Raw genomic sequence first — 21450 nt, forward strand, 5'->3', positions numbered from 1 at the left:
ACATTTCCCTGGCACCTTTGCGGCGGCCGGCCGACTTCTCTGAATTTCCCAGAAGCGTCTGGTGGTAGGAACCACACAGCGTGCTGTGAAGTCTCACCCTTAAAGAGACTCTTGCTCCCAGAGGCCTTTGCGCCTAACCCAAAGGACTACATCCCCCAGCGGCCTCTGCAGCGCCGCCACCGGAAGCGTTGGGCGAGTCGAGTGTCCTTGCGCGCGGAGTCGAGCGACCATGGTGGCCCAAATGTGGTCGCTGATGAGGTGCGTGCGGCGCGGGGCGGGAGACCCCGGAGCCAGCCCCCGCTGCAGGCACCCACCACCCCCTTGCTGGTCTCCAGCTGCTTTTCACCTCTCGGGGTGTCTGTCCTTCTCGGTCCTCCAGGTCCCCGGGAGCGCCGATCGCCTCCCACGAGCCCTCGTTCCGCTGTGCCCGAGACCCCCGCGGGCCTCCCTGGCCGGTCTGTGAATTCTGCCGGGCGCGGTTATCGGAGGTTACTGCGCGCCCGGAGCAGCGAGTGGCGTGCCAGAAGCTCCCGGGAACGTTTAGAAAAGCTCCTGGTTCCTCCCCGTGGTTCCTGGTGCTGGAAATCTGCAAGGCCTGGGGCCTAAAATGCCCACTATCCTCTACTCGGGGCTGGACCTCAGATGACCCACGACCCCTTTTCTAGCCTCAGTTTACTAGCTCAAGTGGCCTCGAGGGGCCCTGCACTTTGGAAACTCTGTGCTGGGGTGCGGCCACTCTGGTCTTCCTGGATGCCGTCTCCCATTAGACACCAGGCCATGTGGGTGTTACCTGCTGCACTGAGAGATCCCCCCCCCACTTCCCCTTGGAGGGTCAAACCCTGCCAGAGGTGCTGGCAGTAGCCCAGTGCCAAGTTGCCCTTCCTTTCTTCTGGCAGGTTCCTCATCAAAGGCAGTGTGGCTGGGGGTGCCGTCTACCTGGCCTATGACCACGAGCTTCTAGGACCCAGCGATAAAAGCGAGGCCGCACTGAGGAGGGCTGAGGAGGTGGTGCCCCCGGCCATGTACCAGTTCAGCCAGTACGTGTGTGAGCAGGCCGGCCTGCAGTTACCACAGGTAATGGAGTGGGAGAGTGACGGACAGTCAGCTCAGTGGTGGCCTTGTGTCCCTTCAGCCCTGCTTGATGTCCTGTCCTAAGGGTTACTGGGCTGCTAACCCTTCCTGATTCACCAGTCCTTGTGCTCCTCTTTCTTCCCAGCTCCCAGACCCTCCAAAGATTAACTTGCCCATCCGAGAGTCCTGGAATTCAGGTAGGCCCCGTCCTCTTCTTGGGGAGGGAGCCCAGCCAGCTGCTCTCCCTGATTCCCCAGCCTTTCCTTTCCACCGATCCCTGTTTCTGCTCCTCCTGTATGTTCTGCGGAAGGGTGGGGATTGCCAGGCCAAGGCACCTCGGAGCCTCCTTGTAAGGCTCAGCTGTGTGTGTTCAGAGTTAAAAATGGAAGGTAATGGTCTGGAATCACAGCTGAGCTGGTCCTGTGGGCAAGGCTCACCCCATTGCTGCCTCTGTTTCCCTGCTGGAAGTTGTACCTGTGAGCTTCCCTAGGGGGTTTACTAAGAAAGAGGCGGGGGACTCACCAGACATTTGGGCCCTCTCTACAGGCATCCTCAAGGTGATGTCTGCTCTGTCAGTGGCCCCCACCAAGGCTGTCAAGTACACCAAAGAGGGCTGGGAGTATGTGAAAGAGCACGTCAAGTAACCAGTCAGCAGACACTGCCCACCCCACCCAAGCAAGGACAGGAGCACCTTGGGCTCGGCACCCCACCATTGGGACCTCATTCAGAGCAGCTTCCAGCTTCTCTGGCCCAATAAAGGACTTTCGAAGTGTTCTTGGATGGTGCGCAGGCCTGGGCGGGGAGGGGCGTGGGTGGGCCCTGCCCAAGGCTGGTGTTCACCCTGTTCTCCGGTCTGCACCCTTGGTGGGCAAGTCCCAGCAGACTTGGCTCCCAGTGGGCTCAGGGAAAGTGGGTTCACCAGCCAGCTCCCTGGTGCTGATGACGTCCCCAGGTAGGAGGAGTCAGGGTGGGCATGGGACTAGAGCCGACGTGGAGAGGGCTCCCCATTCCTAGGAGTTTGGGAGCTTATGTGGCTGTGGGGAGAATCAGGAGGCAGACAGATGATACAGATGAGGTGAATGGAGCTCCCCAGGCTGATCTGGAACCCAGCCAGCAGATGTCACCAAGCCCACATGGGAGGAGGAGCAGCGGATGCGGGGCAGGGGGTCGCCACAGCACCTGTGTTCCACTGTCTCCCACGCACTCTCCATGGGCACTTGCCTGGAGGTGGCGGAGCTGTGGTACCTTGCTGGCCCGTGGTAGGGGTAGACAGGGAGCAGCACCCTGCCCCTGTGCAGGGGAGCAGCAGGGGTGCTGCTCCCTGGCACTGAAGGACAGAAGCACCTAGATCCAGCCCAGCCTGATGCTTGTTCACTAAGGCTTTAGGCAGTCCTGAGAAGCCTGCAGCCAAGGGTGCTAAACACAGTCCCTCCACAGAGGTCCTGGAATTGCTCAAACTGTGTGTGTGTCCTCAGACCGCTTCCACCTGCTGAGCCAGGCCCACCTGCTTCTGTTAAAACAGAAACCTGATGAGTGGGATATAGCTATATCTATCTATCTATCTATCTATCTATCTATCTATCTATCTATCTATCTATCTATCTATCTATCTGCCAGTCCTGGGGCTTGCACTCAGGGCCTGGGCACTGTCCCTGGCTTCTTTTTGCTCAAGGCTAGCACTCTACCACTTGAGCTACAGTGCCGTTTCTGGCTTTTTCTGTGCATGTGGTGCTGAGGAATGGAACCCAGGGCTTCATGCATGCTAGGCAAGCGCTCTACCACTAAGCCACATTCCCAGCCCAGAGATGGATATTTTGCAGAACAGTGCATTTGCTGTTTTCATAGACCTTCCACTCTCCCTCACACCAATATGCATGCAATGTCAGCTCCATGAAGGATACTGGGTATGAGGGAGAGGCTTTTGGCCATGCCTACAACACGGCCAAACCCAGTACCAGGTAGAGAGTAGGGAAGAGGCCCTGGGCATCCAGCTGGAAGCAGCGCTTATAAGGCTGTCAATGGCCAGCTGGGCAAAGGGTCAACACCCACTGTGACATGAGGACTGTACTAACAGATGGGTGGTATGATGAGCGACACCCAAGGGTTCCCATGGCTGCCTGTTTGAGCTGCTGTTGGCCCAAGGAAGAGTGACCTAAGACATGAACTGGCAGCAGCAGGGGTGACCAGAAGACCTGTGAGGACTTAGGCCTGGGGTGCTGGGCTGAGTGAAGCCAGCACACATTGACAGGTGGCCACTTGGTTAGGTCAGGAGCATGGGCAGCTTGGCTGGGTGTCCCATTGCCTGTCCAGTAGTTGGGGCAGGTGGGAAGGGGCCTGCTGTGGGGCCCTGGGGCATTTGTGGAGTGGGGGACATGTCCCATGACCACCCTCACCACACAGTCCCAGTGCAGCCAGGTGGTCTAGCTGTCCGCTGTGACTGCCCAGGTCTCATCTGAATTTCCAGGGCTGCCTGCCTGAAGGACGGAAGGGAGGGTGCTGGGACAGCTGGACAGGGCAGGTGGCTGGGGGAGGGCTGTGCCCACAGGGGTGCCACTGGGCACAGCTGAATAGGCAGTGTCTGGCTGTGGAACCCCAGGCCTTGGCAGCCCTGCTGTGGCACTGGCTGGGGAGAGGGGCTCTGGGGCGGGTGGTGGGTAGGTGGGGGCAGCAGGAGCCCTCATGGCCTCTGCCTTGGCTGGGGTGCTGGGTGTGGCATGCAGAGGCACAGCTGGGTTTGTGCTGCCCTTACCCCCACCCCACAGGGCTTCATGTCAGGGTCCTCTGTCCTCAGTGGGATCTGCAGGGCAGCAAGACGCGTGGGCAGACAAGGCAGGGCCACAGCCTGTGCAGTGTGTGGTGACTGCGGTTCCTACTCCAGCTCTATGGACTAAAATGGGCTCAGGACAGACAGTCGGCACAGATGCTGCCAAGCTCCCGTGACCCCTTGCGGCAGCCAGCCCTGCGTGCCTGTGGCCCCAGCGAGAAGACATGCTAAACAAGGGTATGTGAACAGAAACAACTTTATTACAAAAAAACTGAAGAACAAAAACAAACATTCACATTGTATCGAGCTACAATATGGCAGCAGATAAAAAAATTATTTGTACACGGTGTCTGGAGGGGATCTAGGAGAACGCAGTCTGGACGGGGTGGGCGCGGGCCGGAAGTGCTCAGTAGCGGCGGGTGAAGCGGGCATCGCTGGGTCTGCTCCCCCGGCTCTGGCCCCCGAAGCCGCCTTGCATCCCTCCACGTGGGATCACGTGGCCCCGGGAGGCCCTGCCTGGGGCAAAGCCGCCGCGCCTGCACACAGGGCAACAGGTCAGCCCCTTCCTTCTGGAGCTGCCCGCCCAGCCCTCCCATTGCGCCCAGCCCTCCCATTGCGTGGGGCTCCGCTCCGGGAGGGAGGCTGAGGGCCCGAGAGCATCCTACTCACTCTGACATGCCGCCCCGGTTCATCAGGTGGCCAGGCCCCGAGTGACCGGACATGCTCCTCTCTCCACCTGCAAGACAAGGCAGTGTGCGCTCGGCAGCTGTCTCCAGGTGCCAGCCAGCAGCTGCCATGGGGGACTTGGGAGAACGGCAAGGCCACACCCTCCCCACATGCACGGGCAGCAGGCTCAGGATTAGCCCATGCCACCCGGGTAGCCCGTCACCCCTCGGGTCCCAAATGCCATGGGAGTCCTTGGCAGCTGGTACTGGCGCTGAGGTCGGGGCTCACCTTGCCACCTCTTGTGGTCACGCTCCATCATGCCCCCTTCAGCCGCCCCCTGCCACACACGGTCATCCTCCAGCCTCCGGCCGTGCTCTCCCCATTCACGTCTGCCCCTTGGAGAAAGACATCTCTGATGTGGACTGCCCCCAACCCCAGGATCCCTCCACTGACTGGGCAAGGGGAGCACGCACGGCGGGGCGAGGACACGAACCTCGGGGGTGGGGGCAGCCCCCGGCCTTCGCTCATCCTCTTGTCTGAGCCATAGCCCCAGCCGTCCCGCGAGTCCCGGCCGTGGCGCTCGGGTCCACCGTGGCGCTCTGGGTAATGCTGGATGTTGGAGCAAGGAAGGAGCCTCTGTGACCCGAGTGGGGCACTGGCTGGCTTCCCCCTCACTGGCTTCCCATGTGAACAGGCACAGGTCAGCCACGGGCAGCTGTTCTGTTTCCACAACGCTTCCTCCCATGGCCAAGGAAGTACAAAGAACTAGAAAGCAGGCCCTGCCCCGTTTCCCTCCTGAAAGTGAGTGAGCATCCCCCAGTGCCGCCAGCACACGGCTGCCCACAGGACCTCGCCTCTGCACGCCCTGGCCGCATGAGTCTCCAGGACAAGTGCCCCCTGGTGCCCGCAGCCACACCCAGAGCCATGCCAAGACTCCCAAGATGTGGCTGTGGCCACCAACAGTTCTGCTTAGGCAGCTCACCACTTAAAACATGAGTTTTGGGAGGAAAAGCAACTTTCCCTCAGTAAGCTTTAAATTCTAAGCCACATAAAAGCCAAGTGCTTGCTGAAGGCTCATGCATTCTAATCCTTGCCACCCGGGAGAGGCTGAGATCTGAGGCTTGTGACTGGACAAAAAAGTCCATGAGACTCTTAGTTCCAATTAACCAGCTAAACGCCAAAAATGGAGCTGTCACTCAAGTAGTAGCGCACCAGCTTTGAGTAAAAAAGCTAAGGGACAGCAGCCATGTTCAAGCCCCAGTAATAAATAAGCACCAGAAGCACCAGAAATAAATAAAAATTTAAAAAAATGTATTTCAACAAACAGAAATAGACAGAAGCAGGCAGTTAGTCTCTTCTTACCATCTTAAAATATAACCACATTTCTGTCCAACAACCTAGTGTTACTGGCACGGGGCAGTGCTTTTACCAGGGACACGTGAGCTGAGGCCCTGTCTGTAAAGAGCAGGCACTCCACGTTCTTTGCAGCGCCCCCACCCTCCAGAAAGACAACAGACGACCAGAACTGGACATTTAGTCCAAGGAAGGCAAAACGGCCAGGTGGCACACACACTAGTAGGATTTGGCCCAGCACCCTGCGGGAAAGAACAGGTTTCTGAGGTGCCAGGCCTACAGAATCACTTCTGCTATGTGCTGAGGCCAAGTGCACCCCCCTCCCCCGGTTCCCAGGGCACCTGCAGGAAGATGTCACACTGCTATGCCACTGTCACAGCAAGCCTGGCCCCCAAAAGACCCCAGAGTGATGGCCTGGACCTGCCTAGGAGCCCACGAAGGCTCAGCACCAGCAGGAGGGGGGGCAGGCAGGAGAGGGAAGAAGGCAGCTCCGGCGGTAGTGGCAGCTTGTACATACCTGCCCTTCTCTTTCTCCCATCATTGACCTGGAACCTTCTCTCCTGAAAAAGGGAACTGTAATCACACGAGGGCAGGGTCAGCACCGTTCCCGGGATGCAGGTGTGTGGCCCCAGACTGCATGTATGTGACCCCATGGCTCCCTAAGCCTGGGTACCCAGGACGGGGAAGGCACCCACCTGCCCGCAGCACGCACCTGTCCACAGAGTAGTTGGGGTAGCGGCCCCGTTCCCGGTGGTCGAAGTCGTGGAAGCGCTCCTGTCGGCTGAAGTCTGAGTGGTAGCGCTCGTCCAGTGCTGCCCGCTTGGCTTCTGGCCAGTAGGCCTCCTCTCGCCTGTAGGAGAGCAGGACATGAAGGAACGGACCCCAGCCTCACTGCATCGGCAGGGTGACTGGCTTTCATGGCGCCCTTGGGGCCCATCTCACTGGTGGTAACCAGGGAGTGAGGGCGGGCTCTAGCCCTTTTGCCCTTCCAACAGTGACAAAATATGCAGACTGTCACTACAGAGGCACGCCAGGGGCTCCGGACCCCCTTAACCATGCCCCTCACCTCAAAAGCTTCAAGGACCCTTCTCAAGCTAATATCTCTCATCCAATGGCCAAGGTGCGCTCTGCACCAGCACTGTGTACTAAGTGACCAGATGCCAGCACAGCTGGGCAAGTCTTGGCAATGGCCAGTGTTACATGGGCTCCCCATTGCCCAGGCTCAAATCCATGTTAGAAAGATGCCCCAGGGGCTGGGAAAATGGCCTAGTGGCAAGAGTGTTTGACTCATATACATGAAGCCCTGGGTTCAATTCCCCAGCACCACATATACAGAAAATGGCCAGAGGTGGTGCTGTGGCTCAAGTGGCAAAGTGCTAGCTAGCATTGAGCAAAAAGAAGGCAGGGACAATGCTCTCAGGCCCTGAGTTCAAGGCCCAGGACTGGCAAAAAAGAAAAAAAAAGAAAGATGCCCCAACAGAGAACACGTGCATTTGCGCCTGGCCACGTCCCCAGCACATGTCACAGACAACCTCTCAAGGGTGCTCACGACCGTGAACCCAGGATCCCACCAGCACCTCTCCTCACCGGCCGTCCACGTCGTAGGGCCTGCGCACCGCGGGCCGCCGCTCCTGCTCATACCGCAGCTCCTGCTGGCGCCGCAGCTCCTCACGCTCACGGTGGATGCGCTCCTGCTCGCGCCGGCGCTCCTGCTCCACCCGCATGCGTTCCCGCTCCAGCCGCTCCCGCTCCATGCGCTCTCGCTCCAGCCTGTGCCGGTGGAAAGCCAGCCTCTCCCGGGCGATCTCCAGCCGCTCGCGCTCCTCGCGCTCGCGTTCCCACTGCGCCTGCAGACGCTGCTCCCGCTCGCTGCGCTCCCGCTCCCTGCGGTGAGACAGCAGCTAGCCTCGTGGTTTTGGCAAGGAGGGTGTAAGGCCGACAGGCACGGGTGTCCTGCCCCCTTCCGGCTGTGCCAGGCTGGCTCCACCAGCTGCGGCGGCTGAAGATGCCAATGACACGCTGCCTGGTGAGGGCGGGGAACTGGGGGCACTGGCCACAGGCAGGCCAGGGTGCCTGGCAGGAAGGCACGACCCCTTCTCATTGTCCTGCACCCTCAGTCAGCTCCTTTCCCACCAGCCGGGGGAATGGGAGGCCCACCCACTCCCATGCCAGCCCCCCTCTCAAACTTGTGGTGCCCGCAGGCGTGTGGGTCTGCAGCCAGGCATCCGCAGGCTGACTTCTGCCCCCAAAGCAGTGAGGTCCGCCTCCCATCTGCACGTAGGTGCTGTGTGGCCCTGCCAGGGGGCTGCCTACCTGGCTTCTGCTTTTCTATTGTGGTGCTTGAACTCAGGCCTGAGTTCTGACCCTGAGCTTTTCTGCTCAAGACTGGTCTACTAGTTGAGCCACCGCTCTATCCTAGCTTTTCAGCAGTTGATTAGACATGAGTCTCACAGATTTTCCTGCCGGGGCTGGCTTACAGCAGTTGTCTTCTGACCTTAGCCTCCAGAGTAGCTCAGAATGCAGCCGTGAGACACCAGCACTAACTCACATTGTATCTTTCGTCCCATCTTTATGCTCTTCTACATACACAGGGGAATCCTGACCCAGGCAATGCCATCGTGACTTTAGGATGTCCACGCCCAGACTCATGAGATATTTTCTCCCACAGGGTTGGCTAGGTGAGCTCTACTTTCATGTTGAGCTGGGCCACAGACCATGTGTAGGGGCCACTGTCGGCTTCCTGCAGGGTCCCGCACAACAAACTGGGGAAGGAGGGCGCTCCTTTCAGCCCTTATTTCTGTCAGGGGGCCATCGCGAGCCATGTGGCTCCATGTTGTCCATGGGTTTGCCAAGGCCATAGCCAAAGCTTGTTTCCTCACTGCTGCCCCTCTCTCTTAGGCTACAAGTCCTCTTTGGGATGTTCCTGTTGTGCTTCTACTTGGCTAGTCTTATTTGAGTAAGAAGAGTCCATCTATGTGTGGGCTGCAGCCAAGCAGAGCCCCCAATCCCACTCAGTGGGATCCCCGGGGCTCTGGAGGAAATGGCCAGGGACTAGCACAGAGCACAGCAAGCCTGGGGGAAGCAAACAGGCTGCAGGCAATGCCCTCTCACTGAGAATACAGTGTGTGTCCCCACACCCAAAACTGGCCACAAGCCCTGGATCCCGACTCACCTCCGGGACTCTGAGTCTCTGGACTTTCGAGGCTCTTTGGCTTTGTCGAAGGACACAACAGACCGCTTCTCTCTGCTGGCTGACTTGCGGTCCTGGCTTTTGGACACCTAGGCCACCAAGTAGCACTGCGTGTTAAGGGGGGCACGACAAGGGGAGACCAGGCCAGGCCTGTGTGCAAGCGCCCATGTGATGCTTTGAGACAGGGTCTCACAGGCCTGTGCCACCCCCTGCCAACTGATGACCCTTTCTTAATGAATAACAAACTTTCCTCAGAGAACGAGGGGGTGGCAAAAGGAGCCTGGTTCCCAACAGCCACAAACTGAAGATGGCTACAATCTGACCCATCAAGGCCATCAATAGGCTAAAATGGAAAGGACCACCTCCCCCAAACTGATTTCATAGGAAAGGAATAAAACTATGCTGTTCTTCGTATCAAAAATAAAATTATGAGCTTTGCCTTTTCCTTCAACACTAGTTCTTCAGTTTCCCAAACATGGCAACTTCTAGTGTTGCACAGACCACCTCAAGGTACACTTGCACATCCCATTTTCAAACCACACTTCAGTGTGGAAGAGCAGAAGGCTCTGTGGTAGGACTCAGGTGTGAAGCTCCCAGAACACTGACTACACCACCACGCAGCCCCAGGCCGCTCCTTGCAAGGGCCTGTGGGCAGGGCTGGCCCTTCGCTGGCAGCTGGACTGCGACCTGTACCACCTAGGCCAGTGCCAGCTTTCTACACTGGGCAGAGCCTGACCAGAGATCCAGGGGCCTCGCTGCTCTGCTCTAAGAGAGGACCTTCCAGGGGTGGCCCGAGGGGCCAGCTTCTGCCGTCCAGTCACCTGGGACCTGCCCAGGCACCCTCACCTCCCACTCGCTCAGCCGTCTATGGTAAACCTTTATTTTTTTTTGGGTCGAGGCCTGGGTGCTGTTTCTGAGCTCCTTTTGCTCAAGTATAGCACTTCCCACTTAAACCACAGCCTACTTCAGGTTTTTCCTATAAACTAATTGGAGATAACAGTCTCGCGAACTTTCCTGCCCAGGCTGGCTTTGAACTGTGATCCTTAGATCCGAGCCTCCTGAATAGCTAGGATGACAAGTATGAGCTTCGGTGCCTGCTCTATATTAACTCTCGAGCCCTCTAGTAAAATCAGTGCCTGGGCAGTGCAGTGATCCACTCTGAGCAAAGCTGTGATGCTCGACCAATACTGGTGCCTCCCCATGGCTGCCTGGAGCTGGGCCGGGCCAGGTGGGTGGGAGGCATCTGGGAAGGCAGTTTCCGGAGGGCAGTGGTAGGGATGTACATGAGCCACTAAGGTGGAGCACAGCTGACCTTTCCCCCAGGGGTGGGGCACACAGGCTGTGCTGGGCCAGTACTCCCTGCAAAACCCTTTCAGCCTTCACTTCCACAGCTAGCTTGAGCAAAGAACACAAGCAAGCAAGCCGATCTACTCTCATCAGAACAAAATCCACCATCTTTTCCTTTTATGAGTGGTGCTGGGATGGACGCCACTTCTCACGCACACAACACTTTGTGCTCGCTCACTACACTGACAGTGCTGGGGCTGTATGGGCGGGGGGTGGGCGCTCTACCACTTGGGCCACGTGCAGGCAGGAAGCTGAAGGCAGGAGGCTCTGCAGTGAGGCTGAGCTGCCCATGCCGAGCAACAGCAGGAAGCAGACACTCACCCGCTCCTTGGAGGCCGACATCTTCACACTGATGACGGGCACACCTTTGGATTTGTCCATGACCACGGTGCGCTCGTTGCCTCGGCTTCCTGCAGTGACAAAGAAGCTAATGGTGAGAAGTGAACCCTGATGAAAAGAAGACAGCTGCATACGCTATTGGGATTGTGCTATCACTTCACAGCGAATCAAGGCTTGCAAAGACCCTAGGAGTACCTGATTTTGTGGCTCGAGTCCTCTCAGAGAGGCCGGCTTTCTGTTCCTCTGGGTCTTTGCTCTTTTCTCCACTTATGTCTTCCCCTTTTTTGGCATCATCTTTTCTCTCAGCTTTATCATCTTTCTTTGCGTTTGCAGACCTGCAGGTAACAGTCCAGACAAACTGCTTTATGAGCAAGTTTTTGGTATAATCCTTCCAATCTAATGCAGATGATAGTGGGGTGCGAGGCTGGAGGGCCCATCTCTGACCCTCCCTTCCTCTCCCACCTCTTCAGGGAAGAGGACTACCTGTCCCCAGCGCTCAACTTCTCCTTCTTGCCCTCCCCGTCTCTCTTGTCAGAAGTTTTCTTGCCAGCAGGTTCATTTTTGGCCTGAGGAAAGAGGAAAATGCAGTAGAGGCAGCACCCTACCCCGGTGAGGGAGCAGTGCAGGGAGTGGCAGCCCCTCACCTTCTCCACTGAGATCATCTTCCCGTGCAGCTCTGTCTTGTGGAGGTGGCTGATGCACTTGGTGGCCTCTTCCGCTGTGGACATGGTGACGAAGCCGTAACAACGAGCTCCAGGGCTCCGAGCATTTGTCACAACCTTGGCACCCACCACCTAAGGGAAGACCAGAGACAGCTGTGACACTGAGCCTGCAGACACCCACAGCCAGCCTGGGACAGGCAAGAAAGCGAGGGCAGGAGCCTCATGGGTTGCAGCCATGCACTGGGGAGGGAAGGCTGGCGACAGACCCCTTCACCCTGCGGCTGGGTGTGGTGTGGGGCAATGCGCTGGATGCCACTCTGCATAGCAGCTGCCCACACCAGAGCCAAGGCACTGCACGCACACACGGATGGCAGTCGGGAGGCTGAACAAGGCAAAGGTGGGCGAGGATACACACCCATCTGCATACCACCCAGAGGCCTTGGCTGCCCCACAAGCATAGGCGAGCCTCCCTCGTTTACAGTCTCTATTGAGGCCGCGGGCCCAGTGGCAGGCAACGGTCAGGCACTGTGCCCTGCGGAACCCTGGCCCCACAGGAAGGTCTCTGATGCACTGTCTCCTCCTAAACCCTCAGAACAGCTGGAATGCACCCAGGACACTGCAGGCCCCTTTCCTGCTCAGACACTGAGCCTTGAGGCTACCTGTCCTCTGCAACCTCTGTCTGGGCTGAGGTAAGTCTAGAACAGTGTCCGCAGAGGTGACGTACTGAGCTTCCACTTCTCGTAGCTGTGGGGCGCCACAGGAGTAAGGTAAGTAGGCTTCACTGCCCTGTTGTGTGGCCTCCCAACTCTACATGCAGGACTGAGTGGGACCTTATTCATGAGGACACCAGGAGTGGCCCATGCAAACCTCTGGGGAGGAGTGCAGGAGCGTGAGGAAGCGGAGGAAGGAAAGTGAGACAGTCCTTGGGCCTGGGGCAGCCAAGTGACGAAGGATGAGGTTCCAGGACCCCAGACAGCAAGCAGCAGGCACAGAAAGGAAGGTAGCATGAAAACTTCACATGACGCGTGTGAAATGCTAGAAACCATGGGCTCTTACCTTCCCATATTTGCTGAAAAGATTCTTCAAATCTGTGGCTCTGGTTGTAGAAGAAAGTCCACTAACCCAGAAATTCCTACCACAACTGCTACGACCTGGTCAAAACAAAATTCTGGTAAGAATGGCAATACCGATGTGGCCCCGAGTCCACATGCCAGCTGTGCCAGAGCACCCCAGTGCTCCCAGATGGCAGCAGCAGGTGGGGTGAGGGTGGGGCCGGCCCGCCGTCCTCGCAGGAATTCAGGAACCCAGGAAACGCTCACCACATGGGTGCCAGGGCTGTTGGAGGCTGAAGGGAACAAAGAATGAGTGGGACATGCATTATGGTGGGCTGGTGGTGTTTTCTGGGGTGGTACTATAGAAGGAATCCAAGACTTTGCTCATATATGCTTCAGGCCACACGCAGGAAAGGGCAGCTTCTACAAAGTAACCAAGTAGCTAGAGGCTGGTGGCTCAGGTTGGTAATCGTAGCTACTCAGGAGGATGAGATCTAAGGATCATGGTTTGGTGCTAGCCCAGGGAGCAAAGTCTGGGAGATGCTTGTTTTTCTTTGTTGTGTTTTTTTTTTTTCTGGCTGTTCTGGGGCTTGAACTCAGGGCCTGAGCACTGTCCCTGAGCTTCATTTGTTCAAGGATAGCACTCTACCACTTGAGCCACAGCGCCACTTCCAACATTTTCTGTTTATATGATACTGAGGAATGGAACCCAGGGCTTCATGCATGCTAGGCAAGCACTCCACCACTGAGCCACAGTCCCAGTCCTCTGCGAGACTCTTACCTTCACTAAAATTACAAAAAAAAAAAAAAAAAAAAAAAAAGCCACAAGTGGAGCTGTGGCTTAAGTGGTAGAGTGCCAGACTTGAGCAAAAGCAGCTCAGGGACAGTGTCCATACCCTGAGTTAAAGCCCTAATACTGGCACCAAAAACAAAACAAAACCAAGTATATTCAAAGCTGTTTCTATTCCTCCAGTACAATCACTAAATATTATTTTTGGTACTGATTCTAAGGCTGCTTATACTCAGAGACTGGGTGTTGTTGCTGAGCTTTTCTTTGGCCCTGGGGCTTAAACTCAGAGCCTGGTCCCTGAACTCTTTCACTCAAGGCTAGCACTCTACCACTTTGAGCCATACATCCAGTTTTCCAGTGGTTAACTGAAGATAAAAGTTTCACGGACTTTCCTGCCTGGGCTAGATTTGAACAGAGATCCCCAGACTGCAGTGTTCTCAGTAGCTAAGATTATAGGCATGACCCAGAAGCACCCAACTGTCCCTGAGCTTATTTAAAACTAGCACTGGATCACTTGAGCCACAGCTCTAGTTTGGGCTTTTTGTGTTTAACTGGAGGTCAGAGTCCCATGAGTAGCACCAATGTCTCACGCCTGTAATCCTAGCTACTCTGAGGGTTGTAGTTCAAAGCCAGCCCAAGCAGAAAAGTGCCCAAGAGACTCTTATCTCTAATTAACCACTCAAAAATGAAAAGTGGTGCTGTGGCTCAAGTGATAGAGTGCTAAGACTCACGGACAGTGCCCATACCCTGAATTGAAGCCCTACAACCAATTAAAAAAAAAAAAAAGTCTCATGGACTTTCCCACCTAGGCTGGCTTTGTCTGAACCATGATCCTCAGATCTCAGCCCTGAGTAACTAGAATTACAGGCACGAGCCACTGGCACCCAGCTGTCCTTGAGTTTCTTTATTTAAGACTAGCACTCTATCACTTGAGCCACAACTCTACTTCTGGCTTTTTGCTCTTTAAATAGAGACAAGAGTCTCAAGGATAGTTACCTCCCAGGCTGGCTTTGAACTATGATCCTCAGATTTCAGCCCTATGAGTGGCTAGGATTACAGGTGTTAGCGATTTTGGCCTCAATTAGGTTTTTATTTATTTATTTTTTTTGCCAGTCCTGAGGATTGAACACAGGGCATGAGCACTGTCCCTGGCTTCTTTTTGCTCAAGGCTAGCACTCTGTCAACTTGAGCCACAGTACCACTTCTGGTTTTTTCTATATATGTGGTGCTAAGGAATCGAACCCAGGGCTTCATGTATACAAGGCAAGCACTCTACCACTAGGCCATAATCCCAGCTCCTCAATTAGTACTTTTTTTTATAACTTTTTTTTTTGGTTTTGCCAGTCCTGGGGCTTGAGACTCAGGGCCTGAGCACTGTCCCTGGCTTCTTTTTGCTCAAGGCTAGCACTCTACCTCATGAGTCACATTGCTACTTCTAGCTTTTTCTGTTTATGTGGTACTGAGGAATGGAACCCAGGGCTTCATGCATGCTAGGCAAACACTCTACCACTAAGCCACATTCCCAGCCCTCAATAAGTATTTTAAAATGGTGGCTTAGGCACCACTGAACTCAAGCACTCTGACTGAGTCTGCCCAGAATGGTCATTCACCCTTAGGAAGTGGGTGCCTCTCCAATCCAGGGTCTGCAGAGCCCCTGACAGAGAAGTAGGAAAATTTCCTGATGGGCTTAGTCAGATCTGGGGGCACACAGGATGTCAGGACCACAAATAACTATGTGACCACTGTAGGAGGAGACCTGCCTTGCTCCAGGTGCCCAGGGACTTACCCTTTTCCTCTCGGGAGAGCCTCTTTGTGTCTGAGTCATCTTCCACAGAACTAGAGACAAGAGACAGCGTCACTCCGTGGGGAAGCAGCACCGAGGAAACAAACTCAAAATCATAAGCACGTGCTGAGGTTGCATACCTACCCGCAATTTAGTTCTGAAAATATTACACCCCGAACAAACTTGTTTTGGAAATCTGACCTAACCATAAGATTTCAGACCCACAGGAGTTAATTAATTCTGCTGGACTAAAGATAATTAGGAAGAATTAAAGGGGACAACCATGACAGGTTGAGAAAGAAAAAAGATTTATGTATCCAGTGTAAAATAAAGAGAAATAAAACATAGTTTGGAAGTAATCTAGAATCTCAGCAGTGTGGCTGGCCAACTGCGGACAGAGAAACCAACAGCTTTATGCGTGTCATCATTAAATGACCAATGAAAAGGAGATAGCGTCTGGTCTATAACTGAGAAACAACAAACCTCATTTTCTGATCAGCGCCCTCACTGGTTGAGGACTCTTTAGGAGCCGGAGGGACTTCATTACAAGCTTCAAACTCAAACTTCTTCACGTCTTCTTTGCTATCTCTGGGCTCGGGGCTCGGGGCTTCCGTGGGCGCTTCTGCCAGCTCCTGGCTAGAGGCCTCCGCCAGCTCGGGGGCCGCGCTACTCTGCTCAACTGGCTTCTCCTGCCCTACAGGCTCACAGTCCGTCCTCGCGCCTTCGCCTCCTGTCTGCTCCGCGGGCTCCCTTTTCACTACCGCTAACAGGGTGTCTGCCACGCTCCACTGAGCGTGCGGTGACTCGTGGGCCACTGCTAAATCTCCCTCCTCCTCCTCCTCCTCCTCCTCAAGCTCTTCCTCCTCCTCCTCTTCCGGATGGGCGCTGCCAAAAAGGTCCTCTTCCTCCGCCAGCTTTCTGTCTGGCCCCACGCTACTTGTATCCTGTGCAAATGGCTGCTCCAGCTCGGAACCTTCTTCTTTTACTGGCTCAGATTTACAAGTTTCCCCCAAAATGTCGAGTATTTTCTCATTTTCTACGGATTTAACAGGAATAGAATGGCACAAGGTTTAATTACCAGGGAAATAAAGCAATCACAAATGCGGAATGGGCACGGCTGCCACACTAACACCAAGAGAACCGCTAGCTACACAGAGATTGGAAAACCCGCGGTGCACACAGTGACACTGTACACGACCTGCGCTCGCTGCCACCGGACGCTAGGCTGCGCTAGGCTACGTTATGGGGAGAGGAAAGCATCCCAGAGATTTAACCCCCAAAACCTTCTGGCTGATTCTTGACAGTCTTCATTCTGTTGCCGTGTATATATGACTCTTCCAAATTTAGCTTCTGAAGTCCAAGGTGCTTAACTGTATAGCTCAACTTCCAAATTTCTTTGAATTGCGTTTACCAGAGCAGTGTGACATGAAAGCATCTTCTGTTGGCTTGGAGAATTGCATCCAGACGGTGATTGTGTTTGTTTACGATTCTCGTGGAGGAGCTCTTTCCTCTTGTGGAATCCGGTCGTGTCCCAGTGGTGTACACGGGTCTCCCTAACCCTGCCTGCACTGCCTCAATCACATACACCGAAGTCAGACAGTGCCCGATATCACAAGATCTGTTTCGTGGCGCCGAGGTGGGAGCTCTGGAGAGCTTACAAATCTTTCTAGTTTCTGTGTAACAAGGCGTGAAATCAGGATCTCGCCAACACGTTTTACAAAATGAGAAGCTAACCACTGTCACAGATCTGGTGATACGGCTGGGTTTCCAATCTCTATGATCCTGGTATGTTCTGGATTGTAAACCTTTAGAACAATGTACACTATATAGTACAGCTACTTGTTAAAATTCAAGAATTCCCATTAGAGATAGTGGAAAACTAGAATGTTCTAAACCCCCACTGCCAAGGTTGGCATTGAACAGTACCTGGCTCCAGAGATGGCTCTTCCATTTCCTGCAACAGAAAACACAAATCAGATGCTGCCAAGTGGACAGTACTGCAGTCCATTCCTGAGCAGCAGCCAAGGCTGAACAGGAGGCACAGCACTGGCAGGGCAGTCACATGCATGAGGAGGGTGGGTGGGAGGGAGGATTTCCACACCTGTGTGGCTCTTGGGACCAAAGCCTCAAATTCAAAGCCAGCCAACACCAGTGGCTCACACCTGTAATATGAGCTACGTAGAAGGCTGAGATCTGAAGATCACAGTTCAAAGCCAGCCCAAGCACCAAAGTCTATGAGACTTAAATTTAATTAACCAGCAAAAAGCCAGAAGTAAAGGTGTGGCTCAAGTGGTAGAGTGCTAGCCTTGGATGAAGAAGCTAAGGGACAGCACCCAAGCTGTTATTCAAAAAGTAAAGAATTCAAAGACAGCAGTTTTTCCGTGTACCCATTGTGGGTGTGTAACAGAAAAAATACCCAACATACACAATGATCCTTGCATCCCTTGCTATACAGGGCCCACAGCACTGTGCGCACCACAGCAGCTCTAACACCCCATTAGTTTAAGGAGGCCCTGTCCAGCCAGGCTACTGCTGTGCCCTGCCTCCCCTCACCTCCTGCAGTGTCTACCATCAGCACCACACTGTGGGCCTGCGTGGAGCTGTGGCTGTGCTCTTGGGCTCCAGGCCCTTGACAGGGAGCTCAGGACACTTCCTCGGCCTGTCTGCTGTCCATTAAGGTCTACTGGGCACAGGCTGCACTACTCTGCAGAGCCAATCAGCAACAAACATCAACAACGCTCCAGTCCTACTTGCCAGCACCTGGGGCATGACCTGGACAGATCATCAGATTGGGGGTGGGGGGTGCCTTTTGTGTGGATTTTCATTTGGTGTGTATGGGGAGGACATCCTTCTCAACATTACAGACCAGAATGGCTGAGGAACTTGGCCTAAGGACACACAAGTGGGTGACAGAGCTGCCCGTGACGGTTCCTCACCCCTAGAACAGGCTCTTCCCCATCCTGCTACCTTAGGCAGTGCACACGAGGAGGCTGGGGACCCTCTTGTTGACTTTTAATCTGTTTTGTCCACTGGGAAATACTAATTCCCCCACCTGCCTCAGGGGATGGCTACATTCCATTTAATATGGAGTCTTCTGCCAGAAACACACCAGACAAGGCATTCAAGATGCAGCGCATGGATCAAGAGTGGCTCCCTCCCTGCCTGGCAGAAGCAGATGGAGTGAGTCTGAAAGGAGATTTCTCGTCCACAGCAGAGGCGGCAGTGAGGAGAAGGAAGGAGGAGAAAGGCTGAACCCCACACTTGTTTCCTCATCAACCCTAGTGAAACCCAGGCAAATACTTGAGCACACCTTGCCCACTGCCACTTTTGTAGGGTGGCCAAAAAGAACTGAACCAAAACCTTCCTCAAATGTGACTCCTACGTTTTCCTCTCTGAGAACAGTAATGAAAGAGCAAGAAGGCAGTCAGCAGAAGGAATCTGGGCAGATTCTGGGAGAAAGACCCTAGACAGTACGAGAACCCTTGTGAAACCCCTGCCCTATGCTGCTGTGAGGAAAGGCACCTCCATCTGCAGAGACATTCTCCAACTGTGCCCAGTAAAGACTGAGAGGCTCAGCAGCTCTAGCCCAGAAGTGTGCCAAGCCTGACACTGTGAGCTGACTGGCCAGTGGTGGCCCAGATTATGAGGCAGGCACGTTAAAAATAGTCCAAAACCATGTTCATCTCATGAAGGTTAAGGTAAACACCACAAAGCATTTTTGTGCTGACAGTTTGTTTCCATCCCCCAAATATCTCCCTATATATATACAGCAATATTCCAAATGTGAATAAAGAAGCAAACCCTAAAATTCAAAGTGTTCTGGGTAGGAGATGGTGCACTTGCAACAAGAATGCCACCCACATCTGAGGTGGGAGCCAACAGGTGCATCTGCCTTGGACGAAGCCATATATCCCCCACCCATTCGTCCTGACAAGCCAACCAACCTCGAAAGGACTGCCAGCTGAGACTGCCAGCCAATGTCTGCAGTGGTTTCCAGAAACTGTGGCAATGAGATTGCAGAGCTGACACACAATTTACCTGTAGCATAGTGAAGTCAGGCGATGACGTATCTAAATTGTTCATTGACTCCTTGTCATCTGCCTGTGAGGGAAAGGAGAGCACAGGCATCAGGCTGACACTCAGGAATGGGACGGCCCACACAGCCAGAACACCAGTCTGAGCAAGGGAACGTGGTGATGACTCCAGAGGGGCAAAGATGAGCACTGCACACAGAGAAAGGCCGCAGAAATGGCACCACCAAGGGAGGCAGGAGAGACACCTGCAGGACAGGTTCTCCAGTGGACCAGTGTTGCTCTGCCGGAAGCAGTGTGTAGAACTAGGTGGTGGAGCAGAGCTTTAGTCACTACTACCTGCCAGAGTCTGCATGCTACCAATGCTGGGCCAGCAGGCCAGGGCATCTCTGCCCAGCCCTGCCTCTGACAATGGTTTCCTAGCCTGAGTGTGGGAAAGGGAACATAGGCATGGCAAAGCCCAGCCCTATCTACACCCCACCTACAAAAATTCTCCAAGCACAGAAAGGGCAGAGCTGGCACGAATTCCTCAACACCTTTGCTTGTGATCAAAACCCTCAGATATGATAAAAGCATTTGCACTGAAAAGCACGTCTGCCCTGCTCTTCTCAGGAGGCAACCATTAGCCCAGGCACTACAAACACACATCTGGAATGTTCCACCTGCAGTTTCAGTGATGCGGCGGTAAGCTGGTGTGTCTGGTTACATAACATTGGTAGCCACGTGGGGAAGGCAGAATGTTACACCACTACCTGGTGCTCCCTCTCTGAGGCCACTCTCTAGGGTGGGCTCTGCCTCTGGAACGTGCTCCAATGGCTTGCCCTGATATGCTTTGTCACTGTACACACAAAGACATGGGACAGACACTCTGTTGGCTTTTCTTATGCTGTGATAAACACTCATTTAATCCTTCTCAAACCTATTTCCCTTATAAAGGAGGTCCCAAACGGGTAACTTGCCCAAAGTCACATAGCAAGGTGTGAAGCCTCCTTAGTGAAGGCATTTTGATAATGCTGGTTAGAAACAGGTGAATGACACACTGAAAGATAAAAATGGCTTCACACCCTACTTTTGTCAGAAGGGCTCTTGCCCATGTCGCAAATCAATTAAAAAACAATTCACTCCAGGGGCTGGGGGTATGGCCTAGTGGCAAGAGTGCTTGTCTCGTATACATGAGGCCCTGGGTTCAATTCCCCAGCACCACATATACAGAAAAAACAGCCAGAAGTGGCGCTGTGGCTCAAGTGGCAGAGTGCTAGCCTTGAGCAAAAAAGAAGCCAGGGACAGTGCTCAGGCCCTGAGTCCAAGCCCCAGGACTAGCCAAAAAAAAAACAAAAAATTAAAAAAAACAATTCACTCCAAGTGGAGTTCAAGACCACACAGGGAGAAGGCTGAGGTCGAAGGACAGGGGCACAAGAAGGCATAGCAGAGGCCCTGGAGACCAAGCCCAGCCCCCACAAACCACCAGAGTGCCCAGACTGACCACTCCACTTCCACCTTCATCTCTCCCTGTCACACCTCTGCTAACAGTCACCAAGGCCCAGACAAGCTAGGGCAGCAGGGGTCAGGTGCAGGGACTCAGGATTGGCTGCTCTTGTCACTGTGCTACCTGGAAACCTTTGTCTCTCTTCAGCTCTGCAAAGTCTCTATGTCCTCCTGTTGTCAAAAGGCTCATAGAACATAATGCCTTATGCCTAGCAGATAGAGCCTAACACACAACACATTCTACTCTTACAATTTGGTGTTTCTAGCATGAAGAAAGCAAAGTCCATACTGTTATATAGGTAAATTATCCCAGAAGCCACATATTGAAGGATCGAATCTTTGAGTTTTATTAGAACATTAGCAGTCTGCAGGCAGCCAGTTGTTACAAAGGCCTACAGCACATAAACACACTTCACACTATCAAAAAACAGGCAGAGAGAGAAGAAAGAACAAAAACCATACCAACAAACCAATCAGCTCTAAAGGAGAGCTGACTTGGGATGCCATGGTCTTTTATTTTAATTTTTTTGGCCAGTCCTGGGGCTTGGACTCAGGGCCTGAGCACTGTCCCTGGCTTCTTTTTGCTCAAGGCTAGCACTCTGCCACTTGAGCCACAGTGCCACTTCTGGCCATTTTCTATATATGTGGTGCTGGGGAATCGAACCCAGGGCCTCATGTATAGGAGGCAAGCACTCTTGCCACTAGGCCATATCCCCAGTCCCTATGCCATGGTGACCAGAGACAGGACACAGGACGCGAGCACGGAGGCATGTAGCATGCCATAATGGCACCTGAGCTGGCCTGACCCTATTTTTTTTTTTTTGGCCAGTCATGGGCCTTGGACTCAGGGCCTGAGCACTGTCCCTGGCTTCTTTCTGCTCAAGGCTAGCACTCTGCCACTTGAGCCACAGCGCCAC

At 54.2% G+C, this 21450-nt stretch overlaps 2 protein-coding genes and 1 long non-coding RNA gene across 5 annotated transcripts in view; 2 read left to right on the forward strand and 1 right to left on the reverse strand.

Annotated features, from left to right (window-relative positions):
- Positions 1-111: 111 nt before the first annotated feature.
- On the forward strand, positions 112-1845 carry Micos13 (mitochondrial contact site and cristae organizing system subunit 13). Of its 2 annotated transcripts, none has more exons than XM_048341910.1 (4): positions 112-258; positions 897-1134; positions 1167-1268; positions 1618-1649. In XM_048341910.1, exons 1-4 carry the CDS (start codon positions 230-232, stop codon positions 1630-1632), a joined length of 384 nt encoding a protein of 127 aa, XP_048197867.1. In that variant the 5' UTR covers positions 112-229; the 3' UTR covers positions 1633-1649. The 2 variants fall into 2 exon arrangements, with proteins under 2 accessions (XP_048197867.1, XP_048197868.1); XM_048341911.1 differs by having other exon boundaries at positions 113-258; positions 897-1074; positions 1217-1268; positions 1618-1845.
- A 2232-nt stretch (positions 1846-4077) lies between these two features.
- Positions 4078-21450, reverse strand: part of Safb (scaffold attachment factor B) — a 32938-nt gene continuing 15565 nt past the window's right edge. The window contains exons 5-21 of one of the 2 annotated variants that reach the window (XM_048341902.1): positions 19056-19118; positions 16944-16971; positions 15501-16053; positions 15021-15070; positions 12449-12543; positions 11375-11524; positions 11214-11296; positions 10926-11065; positions 10713-10801; positions 9027-9133; positions 7442-7738; positions 6567-6704; positions 6372-6414; positions 4995-5110; positions 4790-4890; positions 4505-4571; positions 4078-4371 (exon numbers count right to left, since the gene is read on the reverse strand). In XM_048341902.1, the coding sequence (XP_048197859.1) occupies positions 4242-4371; positions 4505-4571; positions 4790-4890; positions 4995-5110; positions 6372-6414; positions 6567-6704; positions 7442-7738; positions 9027-9133; positions 10713-10801; positions 10926-11065; positions 11214-11296; positions 11375-11524; positions 12449-12543; positions 15021-15070; positions 15501-16053; positions 16944-16971; positions 19056-19118 (2250 nt within the window). In that variant the 3' untranslated portion in view covers positions 4078-4241. Of the gene's footprint in view, positions 4372-4504; positions 4572-4789; positions 4897-4994; positions 5111-6371; positions 6415-6566; positions 6705-7441; positions 7739-9026; positions 9134-10712; positions 10802-10925; positions 11066-11213; positions 11297-11374; positions 11525-12448; positions 12544-15020; positions 15071-15500; positions 16054-16943; positions 16972-19055; positions 19119-21450 lie in introns of both variants that reach the window. The other variant, XM_048341901.1, reaches the window with a different exon arrangement.
- Positions 6625-19651, forward strand: LOC125348582. The gene is made up of 3 exons (XR_007210388.1): positions 6625-6758; positions 7778-7781; positions 19638-19651. It is a non-coding gene; the product is annotated as an uncharacterized LOC125348582 (long non-coding RNA).

This window comes from Perognathus longimembris, chromosome 3 (assembly GCF_023159225.1).
Source record: "Perognathus longimembris pacificus isolate PPM17 chromosome 3, ASM2315922v1, whole genome shotgun sequence".
Taxonomy (NCBI): Eukaryota; Metazoa; Chordata; class Mammalia; order Rodentia; family Heteromyidae; genus Perognathus; species Perognathus longimembris.

What these genes read in the sequence shown, in the direction of transcription:
- Micos13 (XM_048341910.1), top strand. Translation starts at nt 230, where the DNA reads ATGGTGGCCCAAATGTGGTCGCTGATGAG. An exon ending in CAAATGTGGTCGCTGATGAG is followed by an intron (nt 259 to 896) that starts GTGCGTGCGGCG and finishes TTCTTCTGGCAG; the next exon opens with GTTCCTCATCAAAGGCAGTG. An exon ending in GGCCTTGTGTCCCTTCAGCC is followed by an intron (nt 1,135 to 1,166) that starts CTGCTTGATGTC and finishes AGGGTTACTGGG; the next exon opens with CTGCTAACCCTTCCTGATTC.